The sequence below is a fragment of the Temnothorax nylanderi genome, unplaced genomic scaffold (genome assembly GCF_030848795.1).
Source record: "Temnothorax nylanderi isolate EJ_2023f unplaced genomic scaffold, tnyl_v1.0 TNYL_tig0188_pilon, whole genome shotgun sequence".
NCBI classification, from domain to species: Eukaryota; Metazoa; Arthropoda; class Insecta; order Hymenoptera; family Formicidae; genus Temnothorax; species Temnothorax nylanderi.
This window is the reverse complement of record NW_027249250.1, coordinates 168,667-189,749: the sequence shown is the minus strand read 5'-3', so window position 1 is coordinate 189,749 and position 21,083 is coordinate 168,667. Positions and strand designations below refer to the sequence as shown.

Here is a 21,083-nt window from a genome sequence, read left to right as displayed (position 1 = left end):
TGCGGCATTAAATAAAATGTATTTTTTGCCTTACATTTAGATTGCTTTGTCACATTTAGCTATCTGGGATATGTCACGATAGTATTATAAAATACATTTGAAAATTATATTTAGCTTATATGTACTTACTAAATTGTAACATTTCAAAAATATTGACGTATTACTTGTATTTCAATAGAACTTTTAAATGACAATGAAGAAATCGGAAGAATCAGGAAAAGGCAGCTCATCAGTTGCTAGTCATAAAGAAACATCGCCATCTTGCAAAGAGCTTTGCGATCAAATAAAAAAAGTATGGGCTATTGTTGAATTCAATACACAAAAAGAACAAGATCTCGAGGGATTTATCGACCTTGTCCCATCAGGATGGATTACAAGTGGAAAAAGATTTTTATGGTACCCCATGGGTTATCATAAATCCAGCATTGACAAATTAGCAAAGATGTGTGGAGAAGCAGATCCGAAATGGGACTGTTTTCCGATGACAATTATTGAAGACGGCATTGGTAATTTTTTGCAGGATCCTTACTCTTATGTAATTTATCTTTTTTCAAATGTCCATATTTTGATGCCATCTTCTCTCTTCTTTTTCGATCGTATTTAATACATAAATATTTCCTCCTTTATTGGCGGTTTCGGTCAAACGAATAATTCAAAGTATAATGTAAAATTTAATTTCAAACGTCTCGACTATTTATATTAACCTTCGTAACGTAACGATGTATTAAACGTATTTAATTGATATTCAATTAAATATCAAATTATACTTTACATTATTTATTTGACCTAAACTGCCAATAAAGGAGGATACATTTACGTATATTGCCAATATTAAAGAGGGATATATTTATACATATTGATGTCGTTATTTTAAATTCGTGCGATTGCAGATAACTACAATAAAGGCATGAAAATGCTCGTAAAACTTTCAAAAAATCCAAATTCGACGCTGCATTCAGACGCAGAAGAAAAAGGAAAAGGTAGAAGAAAGAAAAAGCCAAACAAACGGTTTGATAACTTTATTGACGATACTGAAGATTATGCAGTTATGAAAAAAAAGCACAGCCTGTAGTACCACCGATTCCAAAATTGGCATCCTTCCCTGTACCGACGAAGAATGCCCGTTTGCCTTGTAAAGAAAAAATAACGCAGCAACTTCCCTTTGTGGAAAATCGCCGAGAGCCTATAACTACAATTTCCCCCGCTAGCATTGATAAACAAAACATCGGTTATATTCATAATAAAAAGAGATGTAAGATGCGCCCAAATGCTTCGCACAAATGCGCATATACTAGTGACGGCGAAGTCACATTGCAATCTCTTGCAGATGCAGTCTACTTTCTCGGCAGTATGTTGATCTTTTATCAATTTTATTTACTTTTATCAATTTGGTTTTAATTAAAATTTATTGCTACCAAAGTTATCTTTATTTTCCCATTTTGTATCCGACTTGATTCGATTTAAGTGAATTCTGTTTGCTAAATCATACTATTATATAAAACCCGACTGTTTGTCCGTCCGTCCGTCCGTCCGTCTGTCCGCGAACTACTCATTCGTTAGTGGACCGAATTTTTACCAAAAGTATATGAAATGGTAGAATTTTCCGGGGAGTGCCATGATGTGTATAGTTTTTTGTTACCGATTTTCTGGAAACCGGTTTTTCTAATTTTTCCAATTTTTCCGGAAATAATTGACCGTATCTCAAAGAATTGTACATGAAGTAGGGGTAGAATTTCCCGGGGATTGCCATAAAGTGTATAATTTTTCGTTACCGATCTTTTTGGAAGCCGGTATTAGAAATTTTTCCAATTTTTCGGGAATTAATTGGATCGAATTTTTACCAAAAGTATATGAAATAGGGGTAGAATTTTCCCCGGTATTAGAATTTTTTCCAATTTTTCGGGAATTAATTGGACCGAATTTTTACCAAAAATATATGAAAACTATAAAGTGTATAATTTTTTGTTACCGATTTTACAATTTTTTGGGAATAATTGACCGAATCTCAAAGAATTCCATATCATGTGTGAAATAAATATAAATTAAAAAAATAAATATAAATTTAAAAAATTAACAAATGATATCGTTCATAGGTCGAGCAATTTTAAGTGAATTATGTTATGAAGTTGCTGCTTTCACATATAATATGTCAAAATTGATAAATCAGTCACTTCAATTCGTGACTGTCACGAGCAATTAAGAAAATATTCGCACATTATAAGAAAGAGAGAAAGTCATTAAGAGGATATTCGCACATTATAAGAAAGAAAGAAAGAAAGAGAGAGAGAGAGAGATACAAAGAAAAAAGGTATGTATCTTAAATATTAATTTCCTTTTTATTTCATTTACGTGACCTGTCTCTTTGTTTTATTTCCTTTTTATTTCAATAATTGACTTTCTGTCTTTCCGTTTCTTAAGAAAAAGAAGGATATTCGCACATCATAAGAAAGAGAGAGAGAGAGAAAAAGAGAGAGAAGGGAAGAAAGAGAGAGAGAAAGAGAGAGAGAGAGAGAGAGAGAGAGAGAGAGAGAGAGAGAGAGAGAGAGAGAGAGAGAGAGAGAGAGAGAGAGAGAGAGAGAGAGAGAGAGAGAGAGAGAGAGAGAGAGAGAGAGAGAAAAGAGACAAAGAAGAAAGGTATGTATCTTAAATATTAAATCAAAATTTCCTTTTTATTTCATTATATGATTGTTCGCGAAATCGCTGATAATTCCCGGCGATGGAAGCGGGATGAGAAGGACGCGCGTGGAGGGTGTTAACGAATTAATCCTTTATTTTTTGTGTAACTCAGACCACAGTCTGAGCCGTCTTTAATACGTCAAAAAGATACAATCTGACCTGAGAATCCGTGAGCGGTGTAGGATTGAGAAGTCTGTGAATGTTTGAAGATGAGCAAGATCAATTATATTAATTGTCTTGGTGTGGTGAGTGGCCCGTGAGCCGGTGAGACACGTGGCGGTCGGCACTCGCGCACGTGTGAGCCTGAGTAGTCGTGTTGATGCACCAGAGTTGATGAGCGGTCTCTTCACACGTTAGTAAAGCTTCTCGGCAGCTTCAATCACTGCAATGGGCACTGTAATACAGTTCTACTATCGAAACGCACCGCGTGGTCGTCGTACGTCTGATCACAGCGCGGACATGTTTTCACACTGGCGCGAGGGAGAAGTTCGCGATGAGCGCGCCCGTGCTTGCGCAAGCTGCCGCGTCGATCCGGCCTCTCGATACCCGATCGATGCTGCCATCTGATGAGATGGCGCAACGTGATAACGTAATTTCGAACAATGATATTATACTATTGATTATCGTTTCTTATGAAAAAGAAGGATATTCACACATTATAAGAAAGAGAAAAGAGAGAGAGAGAGAGAGAGTTTTCGATTTTTGTTTAAAACAACACATATATTGCGCAATAATACATTGAAAAAAAAATGTACGTTACCTGTCTTTCCATTTCTTAAGAAAAAGAAGGATATTCACACATTATAAGAAAGAGAAAAGAGAGAGAGAGAGAGTTTTCGATTTTGGTTTAAAAAAATGAAAATGTACGTAATTGCCCTAATTTTCGCAAATTTTGTTTCATTTCTCATGAAAAAGAAGGATATTCGGACATTATAAGAAAGAAATAAAGAGAATAGAATTATAAATATTGCTATTATAAATTTTATTGCAACACGTATATTACGCAATATATACATTGAAAAAAAATGTACGTGACCTGTCTTTCCATTTCTTAAGAAAAAGAAGGATATTCATATATAATTTCCTTTTTATTTCATTTACGTGACCTGTCTCTTTGTTTTATTTCCTTTTTATTTCAATAATTGACTTTCTGTCTTTCCGTTTCTTAAGAAAAAGAAGGATATTCGCACATCATAAGAAAGAGAGAGAGAGAAAGAGAGAGAGAAGGGGAGAGAGAGAGAGAGAGAGAGAGAGAGAGAGAGAGAGAGAGAGAGAGAGAGAGAGAAAAGAGACAAAGAAGAAAGGTATGTATCTTAAATATTAATTTCCTTTTTATTTCATTATGATATTATACTATTGATTATCGTTTCTTATGAAAAAGAAGGATATTCACACATTATAAGAAAGAGAAAAGAGAGAGAGAGAGAGAGAGAGAGAGAGAGAGAGAGAGTTTTCGATTTTTGTTTAAAACAACACATATACTGCGCAATATATACATTGAAAAAAAAGTACGTTACCTGTCTTTCCATTTCTTAAGAAAAAGAAGGATATTCACACATTATAAGAAAGAGGAAAGAGAGAGAGAGAGTTTTCGATTTTGGTTTAAAAAAATGAAAATGTACGTAATTGCTCTAATTTTCGCAAATTTTGTTTCATTTCTCATGAAAAAGAAGGATATTCGCACATTATAAGAAAGAAATAAAGAGAATAGAATTTAGAATTAGATTTCTCTCTCTCTAAATTAATTAATATGGCGCCGAGTCAACATTTTTCTTGTTTTTTATTTCTTTAAATGTATAAAATTTGTCATAATACTATATATATGTGGGGTAGGATATCGGGTGAAGGTGCGTCGATTCCCACAATAACGAATCTTTTTCAATTAGGTAAAATCTCGCTCTATTTATTCATGCTCTATTTACAATATAATTCTCTGATGTGTACGAATACGTGGACGTGTGTGATTGCGTAGGTTATAACTGTGTAGTGTATAATGTGGTATGTTGCGTATTGTTCGTCCCGAACAGTCTGATTCGAGGAGGCCGAGATCGTGGAGGAGTCTTGAAGACGAGGCCAGAATGTGCGTTACCACAACGTGCTTAGTTTGGAGCTGGATGCGTGGAACTCGGGTTGGCCGGTCGATGAGGTGTAACTTTCACGGGAGGAAAGTCTCCACCTTGGAGATCAGGAATGGATCCTCCTGACTTATTCTCAGGATCAGGAATCAGAGTCGGAATCGGACTTGGAGAAGGCAGCGCCTTGGTCTCGGTGTCGTCCGGTGAGCTGGGTCGTAAACGACCCAGGAAACCTTTCTGCGGCAGGGTGTCTGTCGACTCTTACCGCAGCAAGTTAACGCCCTGCAAAGCAGGTATAAACGAAGGCCCCAGAAGAAGGAGCGCACTTCGTATCAAACGAAGGCCCTGAAGAGCACACTTCAAATGTCAGGGGCCCTGGTAGTGAGCACACCCTGTCAAAAGAGAGTTATGTCAGGGGCCCTGGTAGTGAGCACGCCCTGACTGGCTATCTCGAGGAAAGCTGGAGAAGCCCCGCTGAGCTGCCCTTTATATAGCAGTCGATGTCAAACTTTTCTTACGAGTAAATCCGCCGGCGATGTGCCGCGTAGCGGGCGCGCGTCGAACTGTCCGGCCGATCGATACCGTGCCGTCGCCCGCGCCGCGCGCCTCCCGTAATACTGCCGGCGTCGCGTGCGCACCGTCGCGCGGTCGTGGCGGACAGCTGACCGCCACATATATATATACCGGGTGAATCTTAATGGATGCACCAACTTTTTACCATAGGAGATGAGTTACCGACCGCAACTGTAATGAACCGAACGATCCATAGGTGACACCAGCTTGAATCGACCGCTTCGATCGACGAGTCCGAGGTGATGTACAGGCAAGTTAAAAACTGTGAATCAAATAACGTATATCGTATGTACATACTTTTCTAATATATCCAACTATCTTACGCATTTTTCTTTTTACATATAATTTTATTTAATAGCACGATTTCTTATTATTCTCCATCTATGCGCAACGTATTTACCGCATGTACTACGTTTACGCGAGCGTTACTTTTGTAGTAACTTACAATAATTCACTCGTTTACGCAGAGTAAATTATCGTAAGTTACTACAAAATTTCCTTTACGCGAAGGAATTATCGAAAGTTACTACAGAAGTAACGCTCGCGTAAACGTAGTAATATAGTACGGGATCCGGCCGCGTGATTTATACGTTTATCTGTTATTTTATCAAAATGCGATTTTAATGGAAGATTACATATCAGGTCATACATCGCGGCCGGTGTGCCTAGCAAAATCTTGCCGCAAGTACCCTCAATTAGAGCTGTATTAATTAAATTTTTTAAGACAACTTCGTTTATTTGTTTGCGAAGTAAATGAAGCGGCATCTGAAAGAAAGTGATCTAAAAAACTTGAAAAAAATAGGTTCCCACCTCTCAGTCTGCCGCAACCTCCTGGCAGCCAGATGCAAAAAGGTTCTTTTTTGTTAATTATCAACGTTCATCGTGTATCAAGACAATTTTTACATAAATTGAAGCTAAATTTTTCCTCTACACGATGGAATATGGTTGCCTGCGTAAAAGCTGCCGCAACTAGTGGTTGCTAGCATTTGAATGACTCGCTCTCGCCTGCGCGAGCTCTTCAATCTTACAATGTGTTACAATGGAATAATCACAGCAATTTCCTTGAATTTCTTTAATATTACAATAGCTCCTAAACAAGTTTTCAAACATTCCTTTTATAAATAAATTCCGCCGCTCATTCGTCTTCCGACTCGTCTGAACTCGCAACATCATACTCCAAATCATCAGAATTATCATTCGCGTTTTCAGATCTTTTATTTATCGACACGCGCAATTTTTGTAAATTCGATGTGGCAAAATGCTACAGATCCGTGTTGTATTAAATTACGCGCTGAAGATTGCGGTTGGTTATTAGATGGTTTTTTGAAACCAACGTGGTTCGTTGGGTACCCAACGCCGTTGAAAGTCGAAGATGTATTGCGCGTGCCGATGAATGAAAGTTCTGAAAACGCGAATGATAATTCTGATGATTTGGAGTATGATGTTGCGAGTTCAGACGAGTCGGAAGACGAATAAGCGGCGGAATTTATTTATAAAAGGAATTTTTGAAAACTTGTTTAGGAACTATTGTAATATTAAAGAAATTCAAGGAAATTGCTGTGATTATTCCATTGTAACACATTGTAAGATTGAAGAGCTCGCGCAGGCGAGAGCGAGTCATTCAAATGCTGGCAACCACTAGTTGCGGCAGCTTTTACGCAGGCAACCATATTCCATCGTGTAGAGAAAAAATTTAGCTTCAATTTGTGTAAAAATTGTCTCGATACACGATGAACGTTGATAATTAACAAAAAAGAACTTTTTTGCATCTGGCTGCCAGGAGGTTGCGGCAGACTGAGAGGTGGGAACCTATTTTTTTCAAGTTTTTTAGATCACTCTCTTTCAGATGACGCTTCATTTACTTCGCAAACAAATGAACGAAGTTGTCTTAAAAAATTTAATTAAAACAGCTCTAATTGAGGGTACTTGCAGCAAGATTTTGCTAGGCACACCGGCCGCGATGTATGACCTGATATGTAATCTTCCATTAAAATCGCGTTTCGATAAAATAACAGATAAACGTATAAATCACGCGGCCGGATCCCGTACTATATTACTACGTTTACACGAGCGTTACTTCTGTAGTAACTTTCGATAATTCCTTCGCGTAAAGGAAATTTTGTAGTAACTTACGATAATTTACTCTGCGTAAACGAGTGAATTATTGTAAGTTACTACAAAAGTAACGCTCGCGTAAACGTAGTACATGCGGTAAATACGTTGCGCATAGATGGAGAATAATAAGAAATCGTGTTATTAAATAAAATTATATGTAAAAAGAAAAATGCGTAAGATAGTTGGATATATTAGAAAAGTATGTACATACGATATACGTTATTTGATTCACAGTTTTTAACTTGCCTGTACATCACCTCGGACTCGTCGATCGAAGCGGTCGATTCAAGCTGGTGTCACCTATGGATCGTTCGGTTCATTACAGTTGCGGTCGGTAACTCATCTCCTATGGTAAAAAGTTGGTGCATCCATTAAGATTCACCCTGTATATATATATGTACATGTATGTCCAGGGGCAGTTTTCAGGACATTTCATGGAACGCAAAGGCAGTTTCCAGGACTTTTGTTGTTTTTGAGGACTGTCCCGAAAAATTTATATGTGTAACGGCAGTTTTCAGGACGTCCCGAAAACTGCCTTTGGACATAAAAAGTAACTGTCCTGGAATGTACCTTCTGATATATGTTATATATATATAAATTTCTTTATACAGTGGCACTTTTCAGGACATGTTAATAATGTTAAGAAATTAATATGTACCGAGTTATATATATCATAAATCACAATATATATTTCCAAACAGTGATCTCTAGTAACGATTCGGCTAAATATAAGCTTTTTATATATCTTTCTTATTTAATATACTATCGTGTAAAATATTTAAGTCCTGGAAAATGCCTTCATATCATTTGAAATATTGAAAATTGTTATTATTTTTGTATCAAAGGGTATATATACATATATTACAAATATTAGTAACTTTACTATTAAATAAACAATTATCTTATACTATATTACTATAAACAATCCTATATTTTTTACAAATAGGGGAGACCGGGGCTAAAACGTCTACGGGGTAAATACGTCTAATCAAATATCTCGGAACCTGTATATTGTGCGAACTCGCTATTAACATTGTAAACGCTGCTTATAGTACCCATGTGACCAACGGAGTTTCGGCAGGTTACCTGCCGTGTTATGATTTTTACCAGGGCAAACGTGTTTTCGAAAGGTAAAAGTTACATTTTCTGCGCGTGGAAATTTTGTAATATCTGCAATAATATTTGCTCTCCAAATCTCGAGGTACGTGATTATAAAGAGTAATGCATGCTGAACACGAATCCAGTGTAGTTTTTTCATTATCGTTGATGTCTAATATTTCGTGGGCGATCAAACCTGAAACTTGTGTTTGGGGCTAATCGGTCAGTAAGCAGTCCGGGTGCATTTCCAAGGCATTTTCGGGCTCACTGCATATGGAATATGGATGAGACGGGAATTACAACCGTTCAGACACCGAATAGAGTCATCGGACGTCGAGGAGTGAAACAAGTCGGGCGAGTGACTTCTGCGGAAAGAGAAACCCTCGTAACTATTTTTTATAATGTTTCGCATAAAAATTTTAAATAAATTTTTATATTTTTCTCTTAAAAAACAATTATTGCATGTATCCTATTATTTTTTAGGATTAGATGTACGTATATGTATTGAAAATGCAGTGCAGACTGTTATACCCCGGCATTTTTAAGATTTCAATTTTTCCACCGTTGTCGTTTTTGCTCTATACCGGTTAAACAAAGCGACGTAGACAAAAATTTCCTATATAAATTTTGTAGCTAAAGGTTCACTCTTTACAGTGGTATACCCCATTTAACTACAATTATTTATTTTGTTGTTAAAAATCAGCACCGAAAAAAAACGGACTGTTTAGCCCCGGTCTCCCACCTTCAAATATTATGTAATTAATTATATTTTTAGTCCCGAAAACTGTCTTTAAAGAAACAGATAGAAAAAAATTAATATTTTATATATATCTATATTTGTACAATATATTTTATCTAAAAGAAGTGGCCAGATCAATCTTCGAATTTAACACCAAATAGAAATTTGCATAAATCGTTTTTTGCTTAATTAATAATTAAAAAATATTTTTTTAGTATTAATCTTATCTGAGACAAATAATTCAAATTTATACATCGAATATACTATAGCTTATACAACATTTAATTTCAGATGTTGTATTACTTTATTGGACAATAATTACAGTATAATGTAAATGCTTTCACTTTACTTTTAATTATTTGACATTAAGTATAGAATTTAACAAATGCAATAGACTAGAGATAGCTTAACGTGGGGCTTCCGTTTCCGGGACGAGTGAGTGGATAGCGTGTGAAAGTGTGCGAGTTTAAAGGGAAGATTAAGGAGAGTCAGAGGAAGCTGAGGAAGGCGAGAGTGTGCGAGAAGGGAGGAGTAAAGGTGAGTGAGCGTGGAGGAGAGAGGGGAGAGTGGTGGAGGAGTGGAAAAAGGGAGTATAAGGAGGAAAAGTGACAGGGCTCAGACAAAGCGTACGGCACGAACAATAGTTGGTGTAGAGGGGCGACGCGATAGGTGAGCCGAGACGCGTGCGGAGCGCTGGGTAGGGCGAGAACAAGAGACGGTGTAGAGGGGCGACTCGGCAGGCGAACGGAGGTACGTGCGGTTGTGCGTGGCAGAGCATAAAGTATAGCACGGGTAGAGGGAGAAGTGAGACATTGAGGAGGTAGAGATGAGCGAAGAGAAAGAAAGCGGAACGGAGATAAAGAAAGCGATAGATAAAGTAAAAGAAAAGGATAGAGCCAGAAGGGGGAGTACGGGGAGCACGGGGAGCACGGGAACCTTAGAAGAGTTTTGGAAAAGGAAGAGAGAGGATTTAGATAAGAGTGGGGGGGAAGATAAGGATGGAGCTTTCAAGAGAAGCAATATGACGGCAAGGTCGCCTAAAGCGGAAACGGAGGTAGGTGAGAAAGAGTTGAGGGGGATAATTAACGAATTGAGAGAGGGTTTTAGGAGCATGAGAAAAGAGTTAAGGGAGGGCTTTAAGGAGCAAGGAAGGGAAGTAGAGAAAATAAGGAACGAGTTAAGAGTTCGAGAGGAGAAGTGGAGCGCGGAGAGAGAGGAATTTAAGAAGAGAATTGACGATTTGGAAAGAATACTGGAAGGAATGAGAATGGAGTATAAGGAGGGAGGGCAAGAAGGAGGAAAAGGTGCAGAAAGAAGCGCAGGACTGAGAAGGGGGGAGGGGAGGGAGGAGTCTGATTGGAAGGAAAGGGTAGAAAGGCTGGAAAGGAGGTGTGAAATGAAGGAGAGGGAAGAAAGGAAGAGAAACATTGTGATTAAAGGAATAAAAGAGGAGGAGGGAGGAATAAAGGGGGGGATAGAGGAGGTGATGAAAAAGATAGGAGTGGAGGCTAAGATAGAGGAAATTAGAAAAATAGATGCTGGAAGAAGAGAGAAGGGAGGTATGGCAGTGGTAAGAGTAGGAAGTGAGGAGGAGAAGGCAAGAATAATAAGAAATAAGTGGAAATTGAGAGATAGAAGTATTTGGATAGAGGAAGATTTAACATGGGAAGAAAGGAGGATAAAATGGAGGGTAAATCAAATTGCATGGAAGGCGAGAGGAGAGGGAAAAAGAGTGCGGATAGGGCAGGGAAAGGTATGGATAGAGGGGGAGTGGTGGATGTGGGATGAGGTAAGAGACGTACTCAGAGATAGCAGAGGGAGGTGTTGGGAGGCAGGACAAGGGAAAGAGGAAGAAGGCAAGAGAGATGAAGGACAAAAGCAGGGGGAATAGAAAAGGGAGAGGGATCGGATAGGACAGAGGGGAGAGAAGTAGAAAAAGGGAAGGAGAAGAGAGAGGAAGTGGAGAAAGGAGTAGGAGAGGAGGAAAAGGAGGAGGAAGAGAGGGGAGAGAGAGAGGAGGGAAGGAGAGTACACAATGTGGCGAAAGATAAAGAGACAGAGGTCAGATGGGACGAGGAAGGGGGGAGAAGGACGGATTGGAGGGTAGTATTCTGGAATATAGCAGGTTTGGAAAATAAAGATAAGGAATTCTGGGAGGGGCTGAAGAAGGAAGATGTGATAGTTTTGATGGAGACGTGGATAGGAGAAAAGGGTTGGGAAAGAGTAAGGGGTAGGCTGCCAAAAGGGTACGATTGGGGAGTGCAATGGGCGAAGAGGAAGAATAAAAAAGGGAGAGCGATGGGAGGGATGTTAATGGGGATGAGAAAAGGTCTAAAGGAGAAGGGAACTGAAATTGAAATAAGTAGGAAGGGACTGGTAGTTGGAAAGGTTGTGACCGGAACAACGAATGGAATAATGAAAATCTAAAATATAGCCACTTACTACTTGGGCTGTGTTAACGGTCGCCACTGTATTTTCAGGCATCAATACAGAAAGCCTTGATAACTGCGTAGCCCCGTCCTTCCTTCTCAGCAATATGGCTGTCGTTTCTACGTCGCGGGCGCGTTCAAGGCCGTCGGCCACGCCCTTGTTAAGCGAAGCGTATATACGGAATATCGGATAGGATGTTCACTGGGGTCGCGAATCAATACTTGTTTTGTTTATTATAAACAAATAACAATTTATTAAATTAGATTGTACAGCAATCTCTATTCGCGCGCGTATTCGCTCGATCGCGTGGAAATACGTCGAGTTTTCCCGAAACGCCGCTATCTATGTACGGATCGTAATGATCTAAATAAGCGCAATAGGAATTTCCCGTATCACGCACTCACTGTCTCTATGAATGTATAAATCACGCTACTGACGCTAGCGGATAACGGGATAAGACCGCCTTTTTCGATTTGTATGACGCAACAGGCATACACGAGTTAACGCCTCGAAAGTTCGCGACGGACTGTCCAGGAGGAACGGGTCGAGTTCTCCCACCTTAGACTTACGCATGCGCTGAGTCCTCATTTTAGGCGCGCAACCTTCGCATTGGCGGCACATACCTTAAGGTGTAGATGGTACGATTCCATCTGCACTTCGTACACCGAGTCGCTCTTGGGACTCGGCACCTTTTCATGAGATGCTACACTAAAGTGCAACGGCGCGACTTGGCTTTCGCACTCGCGTGAACCAAACGCGTCGCTGCACGCAAACTTCGCGCAAGCGAACTAAAAGTCACTCGACTTGCATCGAGTGACTCTCAACGTCACAATAGACGAATCCTATGAAACCAGGTAAGTATTAATTTCCTCTTTTTTTCAGGTACCCGGAATCGCTGTGGAATCGTCTCATCTAATCACCCGAGTCGGTGTAATAAAGGTAAGTATAAAAGGTAAGTATAACGCGGCTTAATATTACCGCACGCATAATCATATAATAATGAATTCTTAAATCGACAGGGAATAACATAATAGTATCAAATAAATGAATACAATATCAAATTGGCTCAATGCCGTCTAAAAGTGTAGAGAGTTCACAAAAGTGTAATAAAGTGTAACTGAATATAATGAAAATTAATGCAAAATGCAATGTTAAATAAATCTTTGCCTGGAATGACTCCATTCGGCCGTTCTCTCTTCCGTGAGATGTAACTGTAAATAATATGTGTGAAACTCAATGAATTTAAGTAATCTGCACTTGAAGTGCTAAAAGTGTATCAAAAGTGTAATCGCCGTGGCTGGCTCATCTCGCACGCTTATTCTAAAAGCCATCGCACACAAAATTGCATAGGCTGCATAAGCATAGCATAAGACCGCTGGACCAATGAGCATCCAGCATAAAGTCGCCATATTGATTTACAGAACATGACAGAAGCATAGGCAGAACATATGCATTGTCACGACTTTTTCACTCCCGGAGCGGTCCGGGACGTGCGCCGGATCAAAAGGGGAAAGGAGAGCGGGATGATAGGCCTCTCCGGTGATTCTCTCGCACCTCCGACACTTCACGAAACGATCTTCTTGTTGGGCGCCAGACGCGTGAATTCGCGTCCGCGAAATCGCGAGAAACCCAAAAACGAGACGCAAAACGAAATGAGCCGGTGTGCGAGGGAATGGCTAGCTCGACCTAATAGCAGGGCGGGGTTGATGAAGGGCAGCGCAGTATTCGGCGGGGTGACGCCTAAAGAATGTCGTAACTCAAGCCATTAACAAATAAAGAATAACATTTATTCTGTAATGATCCCCGGATGAACAGTAAATGCCAATGTGGCTTTCAAAACAAAAGCAAATAGCAGGTGGTAGATAACGCGGGCGTCAAATTTCGAATACAAAATATGATAACGCGGACGCCAGAAATAAACGGAAATTTACGTTAACTCAGTAAACGTGTGAGGAAAACTAAACTTACAAAATCCTCGAGATCATATAATTTCGCAGCTAATAATAGTAGAATTTTTCGCGGGCAAATAACATAAAGTATCGGTACAAATTACGACGGACTACGACATAACGGAAATAAACGCGAAATAATAGCGCGAAATACCGCGAAATGATAATGCGCCACGCTTGGAGCGCGTGAACGCAAGTTTCCAAACCCGTGCCGGGATTCTGTCGCCAAATATCTTAAACTAACGCAAAGAGTAATCTTAAACTAACGCACAGAATAATCTTAAACTAACGCAACGAACGCGACGCGAGTAACGTCCCAACGTAAGAAGGAACGAACGCAACATGTGATATCGCCAGGGATATCCTCACGCGAAGAATAAGGCGCCGGGGCGCTCGACGAAACGCGAAATACTAAACTAACGCGAGAAAATATACGGAAGTACCGCGAGCAATATTATAACTAACGCGAAATGACCGATTTATCCTAACGCAAGAACTGAGATTACGCCAGTGATTCTGATCGAACGCAACACACGCGATCGTCAGCGATCGTCCAACGCGAACCATGATGCGCCGAGACACTCGGCATAACGCGAAATACTCGAATTAACGCGAGAAAGATACGGAATTACCGCGAGGGATAACGAGACGCAACATTAGGTCGACGCGAATGGTATCTTAAGGCGAACCACAACCTTCCGCGAATAATCTCTCAACGCAGCCGATATCTCGAGGATAGTCTAAATGTCCGAACGCGAATCGTGAGTAACGCAATTACACCAACGCGAATATCCCTCTGACGCCATTAGTTACGCGTACGGAATCTAAGGTTCGACCGGGCGAAATACTACGCCTAACGAGACACGCGGTCGTGGACGTGAAGGGCGCGAGAAATGGCGTATTCGCGATATCGAACGTCGTCATCGACGCGCCTACCGCGATCTCCAGAGGTTCGTATATTTCGATCGCGATCCCACGGCCACGAGACCATTCCGGTGCCCCTCGCTCTCGCTATCGATCGCTAAATACGCCTTGTCGGTGAATACGCTAATTATCGCGAATTTTCCCGAGCGAGAGCGCGACCCGGGGAGCGGTGTCGTGGCTTTACATAATATGTTACCGAGGCAACCTCACCGTTGGCAGATCCTCTCCCGAGGGTCCTCGCCGTCGTCCCAAGGGTCGCGACGATAGCAGCCGGACGTCGTACTCAGCTCCGGAATGCGACTTAGTGCGGAGACAATGCCGAGACTTGATTTTCGACGTGCGTCGATTACCGAGGACGATTTACGAATGCTCCCGAAATTTCGCTCGATGGCGGAATCGATAGCGCACCCCACCCCGGGCGTACGCGGCCCCGCGACGTTGGAGCGCGGACCAATGAGGGGTGAGCTCGCAGGCTCGCGGCGGATTCGTGCGTAGGGCCGTGAATTACGGCTTTCCGCAGGGCGCTAAACGGCCTTTCGCTCGCGCGGCAACTTTTCCGGGATTCTTCCCGGCGGCGGACGGGACGTGTCTGCCTCCGTGTTCCTTCCCGCACCGGTTCGGGAATGGTGGCCATCCATCCCGGAATCCGGTCAGCAGTGTAAGGAGGACAGATGGGCTGATTTTTGCCCCGGCGTCCCGGGGCCCTGCCTTATGGGTCCGCCCGCCGCTGTTTCACGCGCCGCGCGCGTGTTCCTGCGCTCCGTCGCTTTCGGCGGCCCGCGGGTCGCTTCGATCCGCTTTCCGTCGTCCGAGCTCTCGCCGTTATCCTTCTCGTCGACTCCGCGTCCGCTTCCTCTGTATCCTCTCAGGAACTCCAGTCTCAGCTCGGTGAGGCGCCACGCAATAATACAAAATAAAAGGGGATCAGTATATCGTAACGCAATGACTAATATGCCCCTGGAGATCTCGCATCGATTCGTTGAACCGTCCTCGGGCGTGAAAAGGTCGCGAAACCCGCGCCTTGTGACGGCGGCGGGGCGCTGCAACGATGCAGCGAAACTGCAACGTCACAGCATAAATAACGAAAAATGCCATGCGTAGCATAAGACCGACTGGACCAATGAGCATCGAACATGATGCCGTCATATTGATTTACAGAGCATAACAGAAGCATAGACAGAACATGTGCGTCGTAAACGAGAAATTCCATAAAAACGAAATTTCAACCAATCAAATGCCAGTCATGAGCCTCGATCACCAAGGATGCGTTCGAGAAACACGCTACAAGAGCTGATAGTGCATTTTTCGAACATACCCCAAAATAGCAAACCTATTATTTTGATGTACTATATCGAATGTTGTGTTGTTCGTGTCAATATTGTTGTTTATTACCGAGCATATACCAAATAAAAATATGGAAGAAGATCATGAGAATTATTATGCGAAAAGAAGTGAAGATGAAGAAAATGAAAATTGCAATAATAATATACTTTGCAATAGAACTTCAAGAGAGGACGATTCTCTGTTGGTGGATGTTGTTAAAGGTTATCCCCATCTGTACGATAAACAATCAAGAGATTTTAAAGATATAAAGAAAAAAAATAATTCATGGGAAGAAATAGGAGAAATCTTAAACGCGACGGGTATAGGATACATTTTTATTTTATATTAATATTACATTCATATATATGTGACTGTTTTAATATATTTTAATAATTATAATGTATTTCTTATGTATAAATATAGTTGTAATGTGTGTGCATGTCGAGTAAAATAGATTTTTATTCTATTTATATATATATTTCAGCTGCGGATTGTCAGACAAGATGGGCAAGACTACGCGAACGATATTCTCGTGAGAAAAAATTGCAAGAAATGGAAACCAGAAGTGATAGTGGACATGTAACAAGATCACAATTTGCCTTATATGAGCAGATGAGTTTTTTATTTAAACATGTCAAGAGTAGAAAGTTAGTATCTTTTACCAGAGACTCATTTATATTTATATTACATTTGTGAAAAAAAGTTTATAATGTCTAATCTATGATGAGTCGTTGGTCGTTAGCCAGATGTCGGAAGAGAGTCAGAAGAAAGTTATAAGCGTATCGTAAGGCAATCGGAAGTCTGTAATCGGCGATCGTAAGCGATTGACCAAATGCCATCTCTTCGCCGTTTACAGACTTCCGATTGCTTTACGATACGTTGTATCACTTTCTTCCGATTTTCTTTCGACATCTGACTGGCCATAAGATATATTATGTTGGAATAATTTGTTATTTTATTCAGATCTATAACAAATATATCACATTCGACTGCCAAACAATCAAGTCCGATCAGAAAGAGTGTATTAACAGAAAAATCAGGTGACTTTAGTTAATAAACAGCTATTAATTTTATTAATTTGGAAAATATTGTGTTATTGTTTTAAATATAATTTAAATTGTAGGTTCCTTAAATAGGTGTGTATCAAGGAATATTGGATCCACTCACAACGAGTATGATACAATCAACAAATCACCTGAAAACATGTTAAAGACTGGATTCACACCAGCAATGGAAGTTTCTCGCAGTTCCTCAATACTTTTCCGTGGTTCTGACTTTCTATCCCGTTCACATAATATTGATATTCCTGTTTCTCAGAAAAACATATGTAACCAACGTAAAGCATGCACTATAAATCCTATATCTGCAGAAGAAACAAGTACAGTTAAACATTTAGAATTATATTATGAAAATACTATACATGAATCAATATTAACACATTTAACATTTTCTTCCTCAGAAACATCATTAGACAGCAACAATGAGTTTTCTCCACTGCGTAGCCCAGATGAATTATATAGTGACAAAGAAACAGTCTCTTCAGTAGAATTTTCACAAACATTAAAACAGAAAGAAGTTTTACCTGTCACAAATTTAAAAATAGTATCACCTAATAGAGAAATAGTTTCACCGACCCAATGTAAAAATCGTAACACATCTTCATCATTGCTTGTTGACTCTCCTTCAAAGATAGCGAACTCTGCAGCACTGTCTGTACACTCTTCCTTATCAAATATACCGACAAAATTAGCAAAGAAAGTTAAACGCAAATCCACAGCAGATGATGAAATAGATGATTCTTTTGTAAAATTAACTTCAGCGGTAACAACTCATTTCGAAAAAAAGAACCAAAATACAATACCTTCTGAAGTCTTACAATTAGATGAAGAAGACATTTTTGGTAAAACTGTTGCATGCCAATTGAAAAAAATCGCAGAACCTGAAAAAACTAAAATAAAAGGGCAGATAATGAAAATACTATATAATTTGTAATACAAAAGGTTTTATTATACATTTATAAAATAAAATAACGTTTATAAAACAAGTTGATTATACATTTTTTACGACATATCCCTGTTGCGTCCTCTACGAATATAATCAATTTGCCACGGCACTGCACCTTGAGCTGATGACAAATATTCACAGAGCGTATCCCTTTGAAGGTAAGCATGTGTTACTGCTCTACGTACATTAGTAGGTCGCAAATTAGTTGCATTATCTAAACCTATTCTCCATTCACCTTGTATAACATGTCCTATATTATCTTCATTGTCAACATAATTCGGAGGACAGTAAATTTTTTCTACATTAGGTGCATTATTATTTTGCGTCATTAAAAAATTATGCAAATTCACTGCCGCTATAATTATTACATCTACATGCTCAGGATTCATACATATGCAGCGTTGAAAAACTCTCCATCTTGAGACTAGAATACCAAACGTATTTTCAATAACACGTCTGGCTCTAGATAATCGAAAATTAAATATAGACTTTGCCTCACTTAGAAAATGCCCAGGATAAGGTCGCATTATTCGTTTGGATAATGGAAATGCCTCATCAGCCACGAAATAATGAGGCATTTCTATATCAGATAAGGGTAACTTAAAATTTTCGACGGGTATATTAAGATCATCATTATTTAAGCATTTCCCAAAATCAGATTGTGCGAATATACCGCCATCACTTGCACTACCATACGCGCCACAGTCTACTATTGTAAATTTATACTGATCATCGCATGCAGCTAATAGTACAATACTAAAAAACTTCTTATAATTAAAGTACAGGCTACCGGAATTTGGTGGTGCTTTGATGGTGAAATGTTTCCCGTCGATTGCTCCAAGACAATTGGGGAAATTCCAACGATTTAAGAATCCAGCAACTATTTCTTTCCATTTTTCTTCTGTAGGCGACTTTAAATATATGAGGCTTAAAACTTTTACTGTTATTCTGCATGTTTCTTTAATGATGTTGTAAGCAGTCGATTCTCCTATTCTATGCGCAAAGGCAATTGAAGATATTTGATCACCTGTCGCAAGATATCTGGAATGAAACAAAATTATGTAGCAGAACCAACATTTACTGTAATGATAAACCGATATCTATAGTAAAGATTTACAAGTACCTGAGCATAATAAGAATCCGTTGTTCTGCTGGCAATGCTCTCCAATTGTTTTTTTGTACGTGAGGTCGCAATAGATCTACTAATTTATAAAAAGTAGAGACATTCATTCGAGTATATTTGAAGAACATTACTGGATCTTCTTTTAGCTCTTGAAAGAGATGTTCGAAATCGCCAAATTGTGGTCGAGCTGCATATATCGGTCGTACCCATAATCGTTTATTATTCCGCTTACGTTTTCGTAAAATTTTATAACACGTTATTACTGCGATAAGTGCGATATAATCGTCCGTGTCATCCGTGTCCATTATATTAAAAACGATGTTTGAGGAAAGCGCTGCCCTGGCCGATTTAACTTTCTCAATGTCAATAATATTTAGGTTAGGAGTATGTTCTTCTTCAGTCTCTGATTGGAGTGAAGTTATGCTATGCGTAGAGCATATAGATAGGACTTTACCCGCAAGCGTCCATGGAAAGCTCTGCAATGGATAATGCTCGATCCAGGAGGTCAGCAGATAGTTCAAGTTATCTTCAATGAGCGACACGTATGTTGTCATGTGCTGCGGCGCCGCCAAGAGGATCTTCCGCACCGTCTGCACATTCACCTTCTTCTCCGTCGTCAGTCGCAATATCGAAAATAGGGCACGACCTTGAAGAATCCCGCTGGCACACGCTACGGAAGCTATCGCGATCAACGCAGTAGCCGTCCTGGTTTCGCTTTCATCCCGCAGTTGACTCTCCATCAGATCATTGTCGCTATTTCATGGATACAAACAAAAAAGGAATTACAAGTGCTGGTACTTGCAGCGACATTGTTGCATATTATTCTGAACCATGTACAAGTGCTGCTATAAAAATAAATATTACAAGTTTTTATAAAAGCAATTTATAAAAAATGTTGCTAATTTATTTTAGTGTTAAACATTAGTATCTTCTTATATCATATTTTAACGTTCATACTTTTGCAAATTGGAACTTGATTGGGCCGTCTCGTCGAGCAACTTGAATACCGTTTCCTCCACTTTGACGAAAATTCGTTCCTTCCATTTATGAGCGATGTTTCTGAAGGACAGAAGCTCCTGCAGGCATCGCACTGCTTGCGAACGGAGCACAAAGAGCGCATCACCGATATAACTGAGAATACTGTCCAGTATCGTCAGAACGTTGTCGTCGTCGCCAACGCCAACCTGACTCCATGAGAATTCCTGATCGATCCGCATGCAGCTACATGCGCACTTCATGTAGCTTGTGTGCACGAGAACACTACAGTTTCTCTTATGAATACATTTGTGAATCTGCTCGAGCGTGTAGATGATCCTTTCAGGCGAATAACCGTGCTCGATCGCATACTCGAAAAAGTCTGGCAGTAGATTCAACAGCCATCGCAACAATTCCTCATCCTTGCAACCCTTCTCACATATGTCTAGCAAAAGATTCAATGGCTCATCCGCGCACTCGCGCTGAATCTCGCCGTGGTCGCGCGCAACGAGCAACTCGAGGATCGTCAGCGACATCATGGAGTCCACGTAGCTCGTAAAGTCCTGCTGCAGGGTCAGCAGGTTATGCATTATCTTTTTCTGCAACGTCTTGTCACAGTGCGTGTCGACGTGCAGAGCGCAAAAAGACGTTAGAGCCTCCACGACCTGCAGACGAATCGTGCCTTCGCGTGGAAGGGGCTTCGAGTCTGATGTTTCCAGACACATATCGGAACGCTTACGTCTTTCCTGAAAAGATAGGATGTTAAAGCTCATTAAAATCAATTTCTTCATTATACAAGAATCTCTTAGTTTTCTTGCCTAGTTTACCTGAAAAGCGTTATGGTCCTCGTAATGATCGCAATTGTCGTCTTGATTCAGATTTCAGGAGATCGAACATGTTTTTTATCATGTCCATTGTAGATGCCAATACGATTATCTTAGCGATTTCTGTGTCGTAGATTATTCCATAGAGCATCTTCAATGCTCTAGTTACGCTAAGCCAGTAAATGTACTTGTACCTGCGAAGAAATATTTAATGTATCGAACGCACACGTTTGTAAGAATTTAATAATATTTAGG

General features: G+C 40.0%; 2 protein-coding genes across 2 annotated transcripts; one reads left to right on the top strand and one right to left on the bottom strand.

The window, feature by feature from the left end:
- Positions 1 to 10,102: 10,102 nt before the first annotated feature.
- LOC139778564 (uncharacterized) lies at positions 10,103 to 17,894 on the top strand. Its single transcript, XM_071716553.1, has 5 exons — positions 10,103 to 10,330; positions 12,589 to 12,658; positions 16,387 to 16,549; positions 16,866 to 16,942; positions 17,026 to 17,894. The coding sequence occupies exons 1-5, from the start codon at positions 10,103 to 10,105 to the stop codon at positions 17,892 to 17,894; spliced, it is 1,407 nt and encodes a 468-aa protein (XP_071572654.1).
- A 68-nt stretch (positions 17,895 to 17,962) lies between these two features.
- Positions 17,963 to 19,334, bottom strand: LOC139778563 (uncharacterized). The gene is made up of 2 exons (XM_071716550.1): positions 19,030 to 19,334; positions 17,963 to 18,947 (listed from the first exon to the last, which is right to left on the bottom strand). Exons 1-2 carry the CDS (start codon positions 19,332 to 19,334, stop codon positions 17,963 to 17,965), a joined length of 1,290 nt encoding a protein of 429 aa, XP_071572651.1.
- Between the last annotated feature and the right edge of the window lie 1,749 nt (positions 19,335 to 21,083).

Excerpts from the sequence above, each read along its gene's own strand:
- LOC139778563 (XM_071716550.1), bottom strand. The coding sequence starts at position 19,334 with ATGGACACGGATGACACGGACGATTATATCGCACTTATCGCAGTAATA. Across the intron at positions 18,948-19,029 it reads CGGATTCTTATTATGCTCAG|ATATCTTGCGACAGGTGATC; the intron begins GTACTTGTAAAT and ends GTTTCATTCCAG.
- LOC139778564 (XM_071716553.1), top strand. The coding sequence starts at position 10,103 with ATGAGCGAAGAGAAAGAAAGCGGAACGGAGATAAAGAAAGCGATAGAT. Across the intron at positions 12,659-16,386 it reads AATAAAGGTAAGTATAAAAG|CTGCGGATTGTCAGACAAGA; the intron begins GTAAGTATAACG and ends TATATATTTCAG. Across the intron at positions 16,943-17,025 it reads TGTATTAACAGAAAAATCAG|GTTCCTTAAATAGGTGTGTA; the intron begins GTGACTTTAGTT and ends TTTAAATTGTAG.